The sequence below is a fragment of the Symphalangus syndactylus genome, chromosome 10 (genome assembly GCF_028878055.3).
Source record: "Symphalangus syndactylus isolate Jambi chromosome 10, NHGRI_mSymSyn1-v2.1_pri, whole genome shotgun sequence".
Lineage (NCBI taxonomy): Eukaryota > Metazoa > Chordata > Mammalia > Primates > Hylobatidae > Symphalangus > Symphalangus syndactylus.
Window position 1 is genome coordinate 101,700,642 of NC_072432.2, and position 19,187 is coordinate 101,719,828.

The window sequence follows — 19,187 nt, forward strand, 5'->3', positions numbered from 1 at the left end:
AGATAAAGAAGGTAGAACTGATAGCTCCTGGATATTGAGTGCATTAAGAGGGCTGGGGAGGAGGAGCCAAACATGACTTTCAGGTTCTGAGTTTGGGTAACTGGGTGGATGGCAGCGCCTCAAGTGAAATAATGAAGTGGGTGGAGTGTGGTCAGGACAGGCAGGATTGGGGGTGCTATAGAAAAAGGCTGCAAATGTTCAGCTTGAGAAATTTGAACTTAGATGCTTATATGGGCAGGGGGGTCTCTAGTATATAAATAATCTTTGTCTCAGGTTGATTGGTGTCAACTTTTTAGTTGTGTTTCTTTAGGCAAGTCATTTAAACTATCTGCTTTATGTTTCTCATCTGAAAATTGGGAACAATTATAAAAATATCTGACTCAGGGCTGTTGTGAGGACTAAGTGAGACTTAGAACAGGATCTGGCACAAAATAAGTATACAATAAACATTGCTGTATATCTTTTTACCACACCATAGTCAAGAAAACTTGGTGCATATTTTCCTTGATCCCAGCACTGTGAGTCAGTGGCCACATCTGTGCTTTGACCTCTGGTCACTAGCTGCTAGTACAGTCTCTCACTGCTCCTCTTAAGAGTGCTTCATACATGGCCTCAACGTCTGTCCCCCATCTTACCTTTGTTCTCCATCTTGGCTTCCTGATTCCTCTCTCCTAAGTTCACTTCTGCTCACAGTTCCAGCATGTCAAAAGTTAACAATATAAGCCAATGTGTACTGGATATCTATTTTCTGCCAAGAATGTCCTAAAGGGTTTCTACACACTATATACATGTCCATATATTATACAACAGACTTTCAAGGTAAGATATGATTTGATTCTCCACTTTTCAGGTGAGAACACAGGACTCAGGGAAATTAACTTACTGTAGATCACAGAGCTAGTCAGGGATGGAAACAGGAATTACAACTGAGGTCTGCATAACTCCAAGCTTTTTTCATTCACTTTAACTGCCTCCCAGTTAGCATCAAAGGAATGCTTCAATGTGTCTGAGGGACACAGAGGAGTGATCCAAGAGATCAGCAAAGGCTTTAGGGAATAGGTAGACCTCAATATGAGGTTGTGGATGTACCAATTAGATACGGGTAGGAGGGGAAGACAGGCACACTGTTCATCATTCCTTTTGGGAGAATGATATGAGCAAAGATGGAAACATAGAAGGGAATACAGACTGAATTAAGAAGATGAAAAGGAAAGTAAACAGAGAAAATGGAGGAAAGAATAAGAATCATTTAGCTATGCTGTCGGAGAAGAGTTGTTTACCAAATTTTGAAGTGTTACGATGGCTAGTTAGCTCCACCTGCTCATTGGTCCCTGTCAAGACACTCCTGTCCAGCACTACAATACTGTGGCAAGACAGTACTGCCTGCCAATCCTTCATAAGCCATTGCACAGAGTCTGCCCTGGGCTCAGCACATCTCAAGGGGTGCTGAGAGATAATGCCATCTGCCTGTCATATTTTTTGAACAATAATCCGTTTCAAGCCTGGGTCATGACCCAACAAGTATCTCAGACCACCCATCTCTGCCTGGGCTGTATCATTAGGTGAGGACTTCCGGAGGGCTGTGCCTCACCTGCTAGCCCTTAACATTCCTGGATAATCCCTGACCCTGATTTTGCCTTTCTCTTCTGGCTTTGAGGTGCCCCTCTATGGAAAGAGAAGTTGTAATGTCTTGTCTATACAACATGCACAATGAAACTATCCTCTATCCTGTTTCCTGCACTTCTCAGGTTAATTTCTGGTGCCTTCCACAGAGCTGGAGGATCATCCATGTCAGAAGATAAACCGCTGGAAGAATAGACCTATCTCCTGTAAGTAGGTACAGTTCAGAAATAAGATTTTTTTTTGATTACACTATTTGCCACTTAAATCTCTGATATTTAATTATGGAAGGAAAAGCAAGCAGAGAAAAGGTTTTTATGAAAAGGTAGAGGCAGTGGGGAGGGATGGGAAGTTTTGTGGCCAAGGAAGAGAACCCTAAGCTCTCTGTGCCCTGCAGGGCCAGGACTAAAATTAAGGGAAGCACCTAGGGTGCAAAATCTGAGGCACTCACTCTTAGGGTTGTGCAAGTCCAGGATAGGCCCTGTGTCCTTGAATGAACTATGTGGTCAACTATTACATTCCAGTAATCTTCCTTTCCCCTACTTAACACAAAATAGTTCCTTCCCTTTGCATTAAGATTCTTAGATATCTATGTTCTGTGTTTTAGCACTTCTGACATTTAGTTGCAACTCACTGTGTCTCAATTTTTTCTTTCTAGAAGTAACACAGCGAATTTAAATAGCGGAATTCCACTTGTCTTAGACTCTTCTAATTCATGCTTCCACCAAGTCTGTTCCAGGTGGAATTTTTTTTTTTTTTTTTAGATGGAGTTTCACTCTTGTTGCCCAGGCTGGAGTGCAATGGCGTGATCGTGGCTCACCGCAAACTCCACCTCCCGGGTTCAAGCAATTCTCCTGCCTCAGCCTTCCCAGTAGTTGGGATTACAAGCATGTGCCACCATGCCTGGCTAATTTTGTATTTTTAGTAGAGACGGTGTTTCTCCACATTGGTCAGGCTGGTCTTGAACTCCCGACCTCAGGTGATCCACCTGCCTCGGCCTCCCAAAGTGCTGGGATTACAGGCCTGAGTCACTGTGCCCGGCCCTGGGTAGAATTTCTACACACTTTTAGAATCTAATTTTCAGGGCTCCTGCATTCCTTTTTCACTTCTGAAATATTTCAGTTTTTCAATTTCCTCCCAAATGTTTATTGTCTGGTCATCAGGAATTTAACCTCCAGGGTTTCCTTAGAGTGTGCTCAATTAGAACACTTAAGTCGGCCAAACTGTCCTCCTTCTGTAGTTATCTTTTTCTATCTGACATCCCCCCAAAAAACTCCTCTTAAAATGGAGAATCAGGGTTTATTCAGAATAGCCTTCTGTCGTTAAATGTTCCACATTTCAATAAAATACCATTTTAGTCAAATTAAAAATCTGAAAACCAGAAACAATGCTCCGTAACAGTGAAGTTCCACATAATTTTCAAATGATTTTGGTTGCTGTATTTTATTCAGTCACTGGTTGTTCGTAGTCATCAGTGATTCTATTAAGTGGAGCACACAGTATACTCAAAGGTCAATTTTATCAGAGGCTTCTTTTTGTCATCCTATATAAATTAACACCCTCACCCTCACTCTTCAACCCTCAACCTGTTCTATTTTAATTCAGAGCTCTTCTCCATTACGTATTACATCACTAAAATATAAATTTTATAAAAACTTTGTCCATTTTCTTCACTGTTACATTGCTAGAACAGTCTCAGCTCAGCAAGAAAATATTTGAGGTGAGTTGGTTGGATAAATTGATTATGAGTATCTCCAAAGCTATTTAAACATAAAATCATATATAGAGAGATGTAACAATTAAAAAAAAATTTCATCTTGACATCATCAGATGCCTTGATGAATTTGTTCTCTATAACATCCCCCTTGCCTATTAAGTCTAGAAAACGTCAAGTTTGACATTACTTCTCCTAGAGAAGCCATCCTTATTCAATGATTACTGTTTCCTTCAAAAGTACTCAAAAAATACCAATTTAATAACCATTCCTGTGTTTAGCCTAAAATAGACAACACTTAACAGTCTCATTCTGGAATTCACCTTTTTGTCTCAGTAATTTCATGAAGGCTATCTGAAAAGTTTCTCCACAGTCTAAAGATATAAATTATCTGAGCACATAAATTTATTTAAAGCAACTACCTTAGAAATCTACTTTAACCCACCAGGAAATATTCTAAAAGATACTAATTTAAAACATTTCCCTCTGTGAACATGGTGGCTGATAGCTCAAACTCCTCCTCTGTTCAAAACCCCACCAAGCCTAACCTAGCTTCTACTCATTAAACAAATCTCAGCAAACTATGTATACTTTCAGATACAAGGTGCACCTCATTAGTAAACTAGAAATAAACATTTCAGTTCCTAAGTCATTTGGTTTAGGTCATGTTACAGTGAGAAATTAGGGTGTGGGGGCATGCATATCATGCTGGTCTGTCAAGTGTTTTAAAGATAGCAGAGAATTGAGTCACAAAAACTTGCTCAACACTAACAGAACCAGCCTATCAGAATCGAGTAGCAAGCCAATGCTTCTAATAATGTGTTTCTCCAGAAACAGTAATTTGGCATTCTTTAAAAAAGGGTAGCGTTCAAAACACAAAATTAAGATAGCATCTATACTATATCAAAAGTCCTTTAAGAAAAAAGTGACCTTGATTGTTAAGCCATTTGGAAAGTTAAAAGTTCTATATAAATGCAAGATTATAAAGGACTCCTTATCTTCTAGCAAAGTATTAAAATGGAAAACTTAAGGAGTACTGTAATGCCACATCCTAATTTCTTGATTTGGACAATGTTACTGTTTCTGAAAAAAATGATGATTTCCAGATTCCAAACCCAAAACTTTCCATGTTATAGGAAAAATAGGGAGAGTAAACTGCATCTGGAGATCTCAGATAGGGGGATAAGGGTTGGGAGTGTGAAAGTTAATTATACAAATTGGGTAATTACTGTCATACCCCACCAAATCAGATTCAATGAGCTAAGGGGAAATACATGAAGGACATAGCAGCTGCTCCAAGAACTCAGTTTTCCACAAGCCCAGCTACTGAAACAGCCCACTGTAAACCCTAAGACCAGTTTTACCTAGTAGCTGCTGAAATGACCTGCTGTGACTCTAAGACTGGTTTTACCTATCACTGTCACACACCAATCAGAGCTTGCCAGCTCCCAAAAACTTATCTAGAGCCAATGAGTTTTCTTTCAAAACATACGTAACATTTCTCTTTGTAATAAAACTCTCAATCTTCTCTGTTCTTTGGACATACCAAAAACTACTGTCTGTGTATATGCCCTGAATTACAATTCTTGTTTCACAGATAAAACATTTCAGGGATTTGTCTCTATATTTTGACTTCAAAGAAGACTTTTTCAATTTTTTCACCATGTGCACTGGTAAAAATAAGGGGACCATCCACACTAGATTCCAGCTGATTGTTGACTTGTGGGAATTCAACTCATGTTATTAGCTTCTCAGAGTCTTGCTCTGTCCCCCAGGCTGGAGTGCAGTGGCGCAATCTCGGCTCACTGCAAGCTCTGCCTCCCGGGTTCACGCCATTCTCCTGCCTCAGCCTCCTGAGTAGCTGGGACTACAGGCGCCCGCCAACACGCCCGGCTAATTTTTTGTATTTTTAGTAGAGATGGGGTTTCACCGTGTTAGCCAGGATGGTCTCGATCTCCTGACCTCGTGATCCGCCTGCCTCGGCCTCCCAAAGTGCTGGGATTACAGGCTTGAGCCACCGCACCCGGCCAGCTTCTCATTTTTAAAGGGAAACAAGAAGTCTGAATTTTATGTGAAACCCCCTAATTTTTAAATGTTGGCAACTAATTTTTTAAAACACTGTGTGGGTTGAACAACATTTCTGTATAAGGCCACTGTTTAGATGTACCCTGAAGAAGGTACCCCGAAGAAGGTACCCCAGCAACAAGGTGGGAGTGAAATTCAAACTTCTAGAGAAGGGCTGGGCCTGCCTATCGAATTTCACAAAGGTACTACAGAGACTGTGACAACCATGCTTCTATGCAACCTCTGGATTATATGGTAGGACATTACAGCTGGAGATAATTTAAGTGCCATATTCTGCAAGAATGACCTTATTCTCACAACCCAAGTTGCCCATCTGCTAGGCCTATTTATTCTTCTAGCAATGGCAATAGATTGCATGAAGCCTTCCTATTTTGTTTAGCAATATTATTTGTCACTAATAGTGCAAGGTGCGTGTGTTAACTGTATAGTGATATATGTGTAATATACATGTGTGAATATATATTCAGCTGAATCCTAAGGTTTTATGACTAAATAAGGGACACAATGGCATTTGTTTTTGTCACAAAGCTTGTATCATGTTCTAAAAAACCTTCTAAGATTTTGGGGAAGTTATTTGTAGCAGTGAGTTAGGCAGGGTTCCATCTGTTACATGTATTTAAATTTGAAACTAAGCATTCTCCTCATGTGGAAGAAAACTATAATATTGCCCTTCCCGGGACTCTCCTCCTAGTCTAAAACCAAGCATACAGAGTAGTGTGTCATGATACAGACACCAGGCTGGGAATAAGGAAACTTGGTTTCTAATACAAGGATTATTACTACCTAGCTATGTAGATGTTTTCCAGAGTTGTCTCAGTTCTTAAAGTTACTTCAAGTATTATAAAAACAGTCACTGGTGTAAGCATTGGGTTAAGACTTTTAAAAAATTGGTAAAATGTTTAAGTACAAAATAAGTAGCTTCCAGCGAGGTTTTTATACCATACTAAGAGCACACAATAGATATTACTGGCACACATGGGTTATCTGGGAGCTCTGTAGCTACAATAAACCTAATTATGGAACACAAATTTGCATTCTGTTTCCAGTGCTACTACACTCCTACTTTCTCAAAAGTCTGCTCTATTAATATCAGCTCAGTGCAGTTTACTATGAATAGTTTATGTCTGTGATGCAAAGCATTAATTGTTCTCTTTTTACAAACATACATTTTTTTCATAAGGAAGACTGGGGAAAAACCCAGAAGCATACAGAGAATAAAAGGAAAGCAGCATCATCAAATATATGTTAAAAATTAAGATGATGTTTACTACTAGTCATCCTACAATTTAAACAGTTTTCCTCAATTTATATTCATTTGATTTTACAGCAAAGAAGCATACATGATTATTTCCATTAAAAACTTAACTACTAATAATTACCCTCAACAAAGGAGTACTGAGTTAGAAAAATAATAGAATATGAACTAAAATGCCTTAAAAGCAGATGTAATAGAGATGAAAATTTGTCTTAATTATATTTGGTCACTTCTGTTGCTTAGTGGGAGAAGCCATGGCTGCCACCCAGTGGCAACATAAGTCTTTAAATGATTTTAAGATTTAAATAATAAAATATTTAAAACATTGATAAAAAAATTCACAAGTTATACAACTTCAATTTTACCATCAGTAATTCTGGTGTATTAGATATCTGTTTATAACATAGCAAAGAACTAAAACATCCATATGATTAGGCAGCATTAGGGAATTTGTTGAAAGTATCATATGACATCCTACTCAGTTATGGGGCTTTAGTATTTTTCAATTAAAATACTGATGGCTACTTTACTTAAATTTAAATCTCCAGAATAATAGGGGGACAAATTATGACCATAAAATACAACTGGTTTTCTTCTATAGCCTACAGAAGCAGACTGGCCTCTTATCCATACACCCAAATTCCTACATCGTTAAAAAACAAATTAAAAAATTAAAAATAATATAATTTTCCCTAACCATGAGCACATTCTATGTTTTCCTCAGGTACACATCAGTTTTAGTGTCCCAATCAACAAAAATTAAAGCTGAAAAGAAGAAATGAAAATAGGTAATACCATTCCTGACAATTACTGATATTTACTGAGGAGAAAAAAACAAGTATCTCACTGCTTCCTGCTTTTGCAAAACTTGGCCATAACTTATTTCCCACTGGCATAAATATAACATGCCCTAATACAAGACGCTCTGGTAAAATAATACAAGTGGGATTAAAAAAAAAAAATAACACTAGAGCATCTATTTACAGTCTGAAAAGCTAAGTATCTCAGAGACTGTTTTGTTTTCTTGAATAACCAGATGAGGGAGAAGCACTGGAAAAAAAATTAAGTGATTTTTATTTCCAACAGTTGTAAATTAAAATTATAAAACATGTTTTCTAATCTATGTCTCATGAGTCTTGCTGTACGACTGAAGACAATGAATGCATTTTTTAAAATTATGGCAGACAGAATATACTTGGTATTTACAATGGCCTGTGACAAATATAATACCTGGAAATAATTTCTAATTTTCCATTTATTATTGCTATTTAGTCACAGAAAAGATTAACACTCTCCAAGAAATTTATTTTAGCGTATGTCATATATAGATATAATAATTTTATATAATGAAAAACCATAACAGAACAGGGTGCCTTTACAAGGAAACAAAGGAAAGGCAATAAAGGATTTCTTCCATATAAAGATTCTGATATGCATTATTTGATTTTTGTTTACAAAATACAAAACTGTAATATTAGAAGCAAAGGGAAAACAGCAAAGAAAAAAACCAATAAAACAGAAGGCCAAGGATAAGGAACTGTTCTATGCAGATGCACTGCATACATAGTATATATGTATGGGCTGAGTTATAATAAAAATACTTATTGTCAATTCTCACACAGATTTAGAAACAACAATTTCCAATCAAGCATGACTGGACCCAACATTTTCTCAGTCTTCAATTACATGACAAATTACAGCTATGCAGCAGTCACTTCTGGTCAGCAGTATCATGATAAATGCTTGACAAGATATAATTTTTCTCCTTGTTCACTTGTAAAAATTGGTGCCTTTTTGTAATGTTCTACAAGTTCTTCCATGGTGCTGAATTTACGCTGCCCAATGCAGTAGACAGTCTCTTTTAGTTGGACTTTAAAATGCTTGTTTTTCCCTTGTGCTTTTAGTGATACTGAGAAATCATTTGGCTAAAAGAGAAAAAAAAATACATATAGTAAACATTTTGAAAGCCAGCTCTATCAGTATTTTTATATTAAACTAAAAGCTAAAATCTAAGCACTTACTAAGTCCTAGGCACCATGGTAAATTATTTACATAGATTATCTCCTTTACTCTTCAAAACAAACCCTTTTTACAGATGTGAAAACTGAGTCTCAGAGAAGCTATTAATAACTTGGCCAATACCACCCATCTAGTTAACAACAGAGCCAGGATTCAACCTGCGTAATCAAAAGTCTCTTAACACCCACGGCTCCACCAACAGACACCCACAGCAAATCCTTTAGTTAAATATTTGAAGAACAAGAGCTATCTTCTCTCCAGTCAGAGAAACACATGAGAAAGTCTAAGATACCCACCCAACCCCTTTTCAACGTGTAGCTAACAGTAGCTGTCTTAGAGATAACACGCTGAATTCCCAAAAATGAAGAACACATAAATGAGAATTAATCTAAACTTTAAGGAGAGGCCACGAACTCAAATGCCTACAAGAGCCAAAAGAATAATGTAAACAAGTGTCAGAGTGGAAAGGTAGACGGGCAGAGGAAATGACAGTGTATCACCAATCTAAAGAAGTGGTGACTTCTCAGCTGTGATTGTTGCCTTGCAGGAACCGGGTCTCAATGTTGGTAGTTCTTCCAATTTTAAATGGTCTAAAGTCTGAATTTTTACAATAAATATCCTAATATTTAAATATCAGCAATGAATTTAAATGTTTAAAAAACACTGAAGGCTAAACAAAATATGCCTACTCGAGACCCCTAACCTTAAAAAGTATACTGCTAAAAATAATGGTACATATTGTATTTTGTCTAATATTTATACTCAATTACCCACAAGAAAATACAATTCTGCATTCAAGCTATCTTCTTTTTAATTAGTTTTTGTTGTTGTTGTTGTTACAGTCTGTATCAACCCCCAAAGCCTCTTTTTCTACAGTTACTCCCAAAGTTTCAAACAGCGAGCCAGATCAGGCACTAACAGAAAATGGATGTCATCACTCTTCCCTACTGCCAACCAACTGCTTTTCTGAGGGATTAGGCACAGGCCCCATTTTCCTGAACTTCACATCAGGAAGTTCAATTAATCTCTCCCCTACCACACCCCACTTCCACACATTTTCTTTCAAAATTTTGTGCAATTACACATTCCCTTTTGTACAAATATACTCACGCAAAGCCAAGATTAATCATGATTTAATAAACGGAAAAGTAGTGATATCTTTTATCAAGGAAAAAGAAAGGCCATTTTTAAGGAAAATGAGTGTCATCAAATTCTAATATCCTAAGCAGTATCTAAAAGAGACCATGAAACCATATTATTTTTCAACTTTTATGGTTTTATAGTTTTATTGTTTACTAGTATTGCAATATAATTTACCTTTTATTGCAAACGCATTTCAAACAGTGTTAAAATAGGTTTTTTGAGGTTATAATAAAAGTGTATTCCAATTTCCAAGCAACCAATTTATGAAGAAACTTAATATCAATTTTTTAAATTCAGAGATTTCCTATGTCATAAGGACTACAGTGACTATCTTCTTACACATTGCATCCAATAGCAATCTTTAAATGTTTCCCAGTTTAATCTACAGTATCATTCTACTCTCAATGAAGAAGCTAGTGTTCCATTTTCTCCATTTAGTTTAATGCAACAGAAAATATATCAGGAATGCAAAATCAACAGAACTAGACAAGACCAAATAATTCAGTGTGTAGCAACACCGCCACAGCTCTCTTTTATTCAAAATAGATAGCGAGAAAGAATGCCGACTTTAGCTTTGGAACATTTATGCTTATGTTACATCCCAGCTTGTTACCTGGTTAACTTTAGGGAAGCCACTTAACCTCTCCATTTCTCTCTCTCTTTTATTTTAAATACCCATAGCTCTATTTGTATTTACCTCCGAAAATCAACTTACCGAAGATTCACTATCACGAATGAGGAAATCCCCTTCATGTCCTCTTTCATTTAATGCCATTTCTGCTTGATGCCTGGTGACTTTGCCATAATACCAAGGATTGCCAGCAAACTTTCCAGTGAGTGAAGGCCTAATGTAATCACACTGTGGAGGTGATGGTTCCAAACCTGAGGTTAATGGATTATTCTGCATAACGGTAACATAGTTTTTTGGTACTAGACCAACCATACCATTGATCTTCCTGCATTTCCACCACTCTGGGTCATTTTCAGGTTTTTCAATAACATCCATTACATCTCCTTTCTCGAAATTAAGTTCTTCATCATTAGATGAGCTGAATGGGTAAAGAGCCTGTACCACATGCAACACTTGCCCAGTATTTAGGTTATTGACGACTGCTGCTAATTTCTCTGACAGAGAACCCACATGGTCACCCAAAGGACTGTCACCTTCTTCAGTTACGTAGTTTGAAGGGAACCATCCAACTTGTCCATTGTAGCTACCACGCCACCACCCATCACTGCATTTCTCCATGACGATCACCTTTGTCCCCTTTATCAATGATAATTCATCCTCTCTCTCAGCCATGTAGTTAAATTTCACATAAGCGGGCATGTTGAGGTCATAGAGACGTTCCCCTGGGTCAACAAAACTATCATCAGCAGGAGATGCAGAATCTGGCACACTAGGTTTTCTTTTCACTTTTCCAATGCCTGTTGAAATTAAAAAGAGCCATGAGAGGAGAATATAAAAAAATGATTACCAAAAGAACAAACTTATTCATTATTAAAAAGAGATCTTCAACTCTATATAGATCTTTAAAGCCTTTAAACATAACAAATTTCTATGTAGTTAAAAATCGTCTTTTTGGAAATAAGATGCAAATTTTCTTTTCCTTAACCAAATAAATATTTAATTTCAGTTATTATATGACAGTTCACCATCTTTTCTCTTGTCAAAGGCCCTGAAATAACTATATAACATAATTATAAAGTTGTCCTAAATTAATGAATTCCCTCTCAAATGTAAATACAGGTTTTTTTAATAGCTACAATCTAAGTACACAAAGGCTCCACCATACCCATACTCTTCTTGTCTTAGTTTAAGCAAGCTAGATTCTACAATGAGCTGTATAAAAATAAAATTATTTCTATCTTAAATTAGAATATGATATGCAATATAAAACTGAAGTTATGTCTGGCTAATCTTCCCATTTGCTTTCTTGGTTCCCAGACCCAGGTAGCTCTATTTACCTCATATGTTTATTTTAAAATATTATTTGTTTTTCTCCCCTTACCCCAGTCACATGTAACCTCCACAAGGGCAGGGAGTTTTGTTTGTTTACAGATAGAATCCCAAGGATCTTGTACAGCGCTTAGTACACAGTAAATGCTTAATACATATGTGTTGAAAGAAATGAGAAAATCACCAAATGGTACTATCAATACAAATGTACGCTACATCAACTTCAGTCAGGCATTTTCACTGCTGCCCATTTCTCAGCATGTGATTTCATGTTCTACTTTACCTAGAAAACTGAGGCTTCCCTAGGTAAAACTTCTCATATTCCTTTTGTCTCAAAACTCTCATTATCCTCACTCTCATTCTTCACTCAAGTCTCCAAATCCTGATCCTTCTAGGATCTTAATACTATCTTTCCTGACTCTCTTGGGACTCGACATCCTTGTTTTCCTTCCTATTTAGTCCCTTCAATTGTCTAAAAACACACTGAAATCTTTTCTACTCCAAAATGAAGTTACTTTAACTCTGCTACAACTTTTAAACTGTAACATTTTGGTAATTTATTTATTTTTCCTCTAACTAGTCCAATTTTCCCATAGAATAAACTATACCACTCTTTTAAAAGTTGTCTTTCCCAGCTGGGCACGATGGCTCATGCCAGTAATCCCAGCATTTTGGGAGGCTGAGGTGGGCAGATCACGAGGTCAAGAGATCGAGACCATCCTGGCCAAATATGGTGAAACCCCGTCTCTACTAAAAATACAAAAATTAGCTGGGTGTGGTGGTGCACACCTGTAGTCCCAGCTACTCAGGAGGCTGAGGCAGGAGAATCGTTTGAACCCGGAAGGCGGAGGTTGCAGTGAGCCAAGATCACGCCACTACACTCCAGCCTGGTGACAGAGCAAGACGCTGTCTCAAAAAAAGAAAAAAAAAAAAAGTTATGTTTTCCTTTTCCCTCAACTTTTTCACCACTCACACTCCCAACTCTTTATTATCTGATCCTTTGTCTCCAACATTCTAACAAAACTACTCAATTAAAACCATTCTTATGAATACCATTCTTATGTCATCTCTCCTTACTGTTAAATCAGTAACTTTTAAAGTCCTCAGCCTTCTCAAACTATATATGCAGCAACCAAGATCACAGCCCACTCTCTCCATTATGTTTTCTCCTTCTTTGACTTCCCTGAATTTCTTATTTTCCCTCCCGACCTGTTTACATATTCTTGTTTACCTCTGTCTGGGCTCCTCTAACCTTGTTATTATAACATTGCATTGTACTTGTTTACTTGTCTGTCTTCCTCAATATGAGTGAACTTCCTGAGGGCAGAAAACGAGATCTTATTCCTTTTTATTTCCAATTAAGCAGTGCATACAACAGTAGTAGGAAAAAAAAAATTATGTATTCAGCAGTCAGCAAACATGCTGAATGAATAAATGAAGAATTCCTTAGCTGAAAGTGTTTCACAAGATGCCATACTTGACCTTCCTCTCTATTCCAAGGAAATCATACACTTTCATTTTCTATAATTTCTGTGCAGAAGATTCCCAGATCTCTTTGCAGCTCTAAGACCTTTCTGGAATTCAGGCATTACAATTCCAACTGTCACTAGACACCCACAGATTGTGCCATCAGTACCTCAAACCCAACGCTCACGTCCAAATAAAAATAATCCAGTCTATACCCCTAAATCAACTTCTTCCTTCCTAATTTTCTTACTTCTGGTTAATGATAGCCTTCTGAGAAATCCCGACATTTGGGGTGATACCACCAAAAATGGTAGAGTAGGCCGGGCGCGGTGGCTCACGCTTGTAATCCCAGCACTTTCAGAGGCCGAGGCGGGCGGATCACAAGGTCAGGAGATCAAGACCACGGTGAAACCCCATCTCTACTAAAAATACAAAAAAATTAGCCGGGCGTGGTGGCGGGCGCCTGTAGCCCCAGCTACTCGGAGAGGCTGAGGCAGGAGAATGGCGTGAACCCGGGAGGCGGAGCTTGCAGTGAGCCGAGATTGCGCCACTGCACTCCAGCCTGGGCGACAGAGCAAGACTCCATCTCAAAAAAAAAAAAAAAAAAAAAAAAAGATGGTAGAGTAAGGAACTCCAAGGCACTGTCCCTGCAAAAAGCAATGAATGCAATTGATGAGCTGGTAAATACTGTCAGACTCAACTTTTGTAGAACTCTGGAATCTAGTTAAAAAAAACTTATAAAATCTAGGGCAAGGCTTGGTGAAAAAAGAAGTTGCTGCTTTGTGGTAAAGAGAGTGCTACAGCATCCTAAGTTGCCTGCCCACCATCCCCCACACCCCAAGTCAGTGATGGCTGTGTGGATAGTAACCTGCACTCCTAATGCCAGAGGAAGCAATACAGATCTCATTCTTAAACAATTGTGATTGTGGGTTTCAAATTGTCTGGCAGCTCCCTGAAGGACCTGAGCAATGGCTTGCCTTAGCTTTGCCTGACTTGGATCATTCCCAGGCATAGGGAGTCTTCCCAGGTGGTTTTTGCAAAAATCATTTAATGGATGCAGCAGCCTGGGGCAAGGGACAACAACTGGGACAAGGAACAGACAGATGGAAAAGCCTGGACAGAAAGGGGATGGGAAAGAATATACATAGGGTAATAAGGGGTGTGTATACCAATCAAGAAGGACGTGCACATGGCCAGGGCTGGATGCACACTCAGGAAAGGCCCAAGAAGACCCTAAGCTTTCACCCTGGCTGACCTTCAGGCTTTGAGCAAACAGTAAGTGAAGGCTAAGGCAGAATTATAAACGGCATCACTAAGTGGTCAAAGAGTGCCAACATAAAGCCATCTGTAAAGATGGAGAGAGGTTTTTTTTGTTTTGTTTTGGCTCCAGGTGTTTAACGAAACTCTGTTAAAACCCTAGCTGATTACTAAGCAAATGGAATAGACTTCAGCGGCCCCACATGACCAAGAATATAGACTTTATAAAAATAATTTAGTAAAGTCACGAAACAAGCAAACAACAACCACTCACAATAAGCAGCAGTAATAAGCCCCAGGGAGGGGATAGAATCTGACGCTGAAAGCAAAAGAGCCAACCAAGAATTCTATATTTAGCAAAACTGTCCTTCAAAAATGAAGGAGAACATAGGACATTCCCAGATAAACAAAAACTAAAGGAATTCATCACTACCAGACCTGTGCTAAGAAATGGTAAAGAGAGGCTGGGTACAGCGGCTCACACCTGTAACCCCAGCACTTTGGGAGACAGTCGGTGGATCACGAGGTCAGGAGATCGAGACCAGCCTGGCCAACATGGTGAAACCCCGTCTCTACTAAAAATACAAAAAATTAGCTGGGCATGGTGGCACGCGCCTGTAGTCCCAGCTACTCAGGAAGCTGAGGCAGGAGAATTGCTTGAACCCGGGAGGTGGAGGTTGTAGTGAGCCAAGACTGCACCACTGTACTCCAGCCTGGGAGACAGAGCGAGACTCTGTCTCAAAAAAGAAATGCTAAAGAGAATCCTCCAGGCTAAAATGAAAAAACACTGGACAGTAATTTGAAGTCATACGAAGAAATAAAGAGCAATGGTAAAGGTAGCTACATAAGTAAATATAAAAGTCAGTAGTATTGCAGTTTTTGTTTGTAAATTCTCCTTTTCTTTCCTACATAATTTAAATACAAATGCATAAAACAAAAATTTCAATTCTAGGTAAGTGGGCATGTATTTTAATGTGTAAAGATGTGATATACAAAGATGGAGCTGCAAAGGAGCAGAGTTATGCATAGTACTGAAACTAAGTTGGTATTAATTCAAACATGATTGTTAAAAACCTAAGATGTTAATCCCCAGGGTAACCACTAAGGAAAAACAAAAATACAGAAAGAGAAACGAGAAGAGTAATAAAACAATATATCAGAAAAAAACAGGCCAGTCACAGTGGCTCACACCTGTAATCCCAGCACTTTGGGAGGCCGAGGTGGGTGGATCACTTGAGGTCAGAAGTTCAAGAACAGCCTGGCCAACATGCTGAGACCTCGTCTCTACCAAAAAAATACCAAAAAATTAGCCAGGCATCGTGGCATGCACCTGTAGTCCCAGCTACTCGAGAGGCTGACGCGTAAGTGTCACTTGAACCTGGGAGGCAGAGGTTGCAGTGAGCAGAGATTCCACCACTGCACTCCAGCCTGGGTGACAGAGTGAGACCCTGACCCCCACCCTCCAAAAAAAAAAGAAAAAGAAATCACAAAAGAAGACAGTAATAGAAGAATTGAAAGAAAAAAAAAGTACATGAGAACAGCAAAATAGCAGAAATCCTTACCAGATATTACTTTAAATGTAAATAGATTAAAAATAACATGATGCAACTGTTATCTGCAAGACACTCACTTTAGATCCAAACAAAGATGCAAATAGGTTTAAAAACAAAAGGATGGAAGGATAACTAAAGGATATGTAAAGGATAACTAAGAGAGTGGGGTGGCTATATAAATATCACACAGCATAGGCCGGGCGCAGTGTCTCATGCCTGTAATCCCAGCACTTTAGGAAGCCGAGGCGGGTGGATCACTTGAGCTCAGGAGTTCAAGACCAGCCTGGCCAACATGGTGAAACCCCGTCTCTACCAAAAATACAAAAATTAGTCAGGCATGATGGCAGGTGCCTATAATCCCAGCTACTCGGGAGGCTGAGACAGAAGAATCGCTTGAACCTGGGAGGCGGAGGTTGCAGTAAGCCGAGGTCATGCGACTGCACTCCAGCCTGGGCAACAGAGCGAGACTGTCTAAAAATAAATAAATATATATCACACAACACAGACTTAAAGACAAAGGACAGTATATATTAATAAAAGAATCAATACATCAAGAAGTGTAACAGTTACAAATATATGCACACCCAACAAGAGAGCCTCAAGGCATATAAAGCAAAAAATGACAGAAGTGAGGGAGAAAAATAGTTCAATATACTTGGAGACATCAATACCCCACCTTCTGTAAGGGACAGAACTAAATGAAAAATCGTTAAGGAAATAGAGGCCTTGAGCAGTACTATAAACCAACTAGACCAAACAGACATATAGAGAATATTCCATCAAACAAAAGCAGAATATAGTACACATTTTTCTCAAGTGTACATGGAATATTCTGCAAGATAGACCATATATTAGGACACAAAACTAGGCTCAATAGGCCAGGCACAGTGGCTCAAGCCTGTGATTCAAACACTTTGGGAGTCCAAGGTAGGGGGATCACTTGAGCCCAGGAGTCTGACAACAGCCTGGGCAAGATGGTGAGACCTTGTCTCTACAAAAATAAAAAATAAAATAAAATAATTAGCCAGGTGTGGTGGTGCATACCTGTAGTTCCAGCTACTCAGGAGGCTGAGTTGGGAGGACTGCTGGAGCCCAGGAGTTCAAAGGCTACAGTGAGCCATGATCATGCTACTGCACGCCAGCCTAGGTAACAAAGAGAGACCCTGTCTCTATTTAAAAAAAAAAGAAAAAGCCTCAATAAATTTGAGACTGACGTCATACAAAGTATCTTTTCTGACCACAATGGAATGAACCTAGAAATCAATAACAGAAAGGAAAACTGGAAAATTAACAAGTGTGTGGCAACTAACACTCTCTTAAACCAATAATAGGTCACCAAGAAATTTCACAAGATTAGACACTACTGTGAGACAAATGAAAATGAAAACACAACATACAAAAATCTACAGGAGGCAGCAAAAGCAATGCTCAGAGGGAAATTTATAGCCCTAAAAGCTTGCATAAAAAAGAAGAAAGATCTCGAATTACCAACTTAAATTTAATTTTAAGGAACTGGAAAAGAAAAACTAAACTCAAAGCGAAAAGAAGGAAATAATAAAAATTAGAGCAGAGATATACACAAAAGAGAACAGAAAAACAAAGGAAATCAACAAAACCAAAATGCGGTTATTTGAAAATATCAGCAAAATTGAAAACTCTTTAGCTAGACCAACAAGAGAGACACTCAAATAAATAAGATCAGAAATAACATTTCTACAGACCTTACAGACATTTTAAAAAGGATTATAAACAAATACTATGAACAACTGTATGCCAATAAACTAATAAACCAAGAAGAAAAAGACCAATTCCCAGAAACACATAAACTACAAAAGTTGACTCAGGAAAAAATAGAAAATCTGAACAGACATATAACAAGTAAAAGATTCAATCAGTAACAAAACATCTCACGTCAAAAATGTGCTCTGGACCAGATGGTTTGACTGGTGGATTTTACTAAACATTTAGGAGGCATTAACATCAATGCTTCTAAAACATCTCTAAAAAGAAAAAAGGAGAGAATACTTATTAACTCATTCTATGAGGCCAACATTACCCAGAATACCAAAGCTATCACAAGACAACTGGCTAATATCACTTAGAAATATAGATGCAAAAATCCTCAACAGAATTCAGTTGATTTTCATTATTTGCAGTAGTTATGTTCTATAAAGTTACCATAAATACTGAATTAGCAAATACTGAACCACAGCTCCTAAGGGAAAAACAAGGTTAGGCTCCAATCGCGTTTTTGTTAACCAATCACTACATAACCTTGTTTTATGTGTGTTTCTCTTTAAAGACACTTTGTTTAATATAAATTGTGATTAACATTGAATTCACAACATCACTATAACTCATGCCTAAACAAAGCTTATCTAACACACATTTTTTCCATAAGGCAAATTCACAGCTTTCTTGTGTTTATGAACTCTAGACAACACTTCATCCCTATGCTTGGGGGCCATTTTAAACAGCAAAATCATCAACAAGCACAAAAATGCAAAAAATGTGGCACTAAATAGACTGTGCAAAGCACACTTGTTTATAGTATGAAAGCTGAAATAAGAAGGCGGAACATTGCCTCAACTGCGAATGTGCACATCAGATGACTCACATTTTTGCTACACTGCACATGTCCACAAAACACTGCAAGTATCAACTTTGGGCTTATAAATAAATTTTAGCCACTAAGTGAATTCACAAATACAGAATCTGTGAAAAATAAGGATCATTTATTTGTACTAGGAAAACCAAATCCAGCAAGCATATTAAAAGGACTGGATATGAGTAAGTGGGATTTATGCAAGGGTGGTTCAACATATGAAAATCAATATAACACACCTCATATTAGTAAAACAAAGGGGAAAAAGCAAATGACTATCTCAATTGATGTAGAAAAAGTATTGGACAAAATCTAAAACCGTTTCATGATAACAATTCTCAGCAAACTAGGATTAGAAGAGAATTTCCTCAATATAATAAAGGGCATCTGTGAAAAACTGTGGAGCTGACATCACATTCAATAGTGAAAGATAAAGTCTTCCACCCTAAGAACAGGAGCAAGACAAGAACAAGGATGCTCTCTTCCACCACTTCCATTTAACATTGTAT

General features: G+C 38.1%; 1 protein-coding gene and 1 long non-coding RNA gene across 8 annotated transcripts in view; one reads left to right on the forward strand and one right to left on the reverse strand.

Annotated features, from left to right (window-relative positions):
- Nucleotides 1-10,630, forward strand: part of LOC134731657 (uncharacterized) — a 30,424-nt gene extending 19,794 nt beyond the window's left edge. Inside the window, exons 2-3 of the long non-coding RNA XR_010114116.1 lie at nucleotides 1,749-1,829; nucleotides 10,518-10,630. This is a non-coding gene — a long non-coding RNA (uncharacterized lncRNA). The remainder of the gene's footprint in view (nucleotides 1-1,748; nucleotides 1,830-10,517) is intronic.
- The window catches only part of NCK1 (NCK adaptor protein 1), a 92,355-nt gene continuing 80,893 nt past the window's right edge, over nucleotides 7,726-19,187 (reverse strand). For all 7 annotated transcript variants that reach the window (XM_055295312.2, XM_063611322.1, XM_055295318.2 and 4 more), the window contains 2 exons: nucleotides 10,552-11,264; nucleotides 7,726-8,599 (listed from right to left, as the gene is read on the reverse strand). In XM_055295312.2, the coding sequence (XP_055151287.1) occupies nucleotides 8,405-8,599; nucleotides 10,552-11,264 (908 nt within the window). In that variant the 3' untranslated portion in view covers nucleotides 7,726-8,404. The remainder of the gene's footprint in view (nucleotides 8,600-10,551; nucleotides 11,265-19,187) is intronic.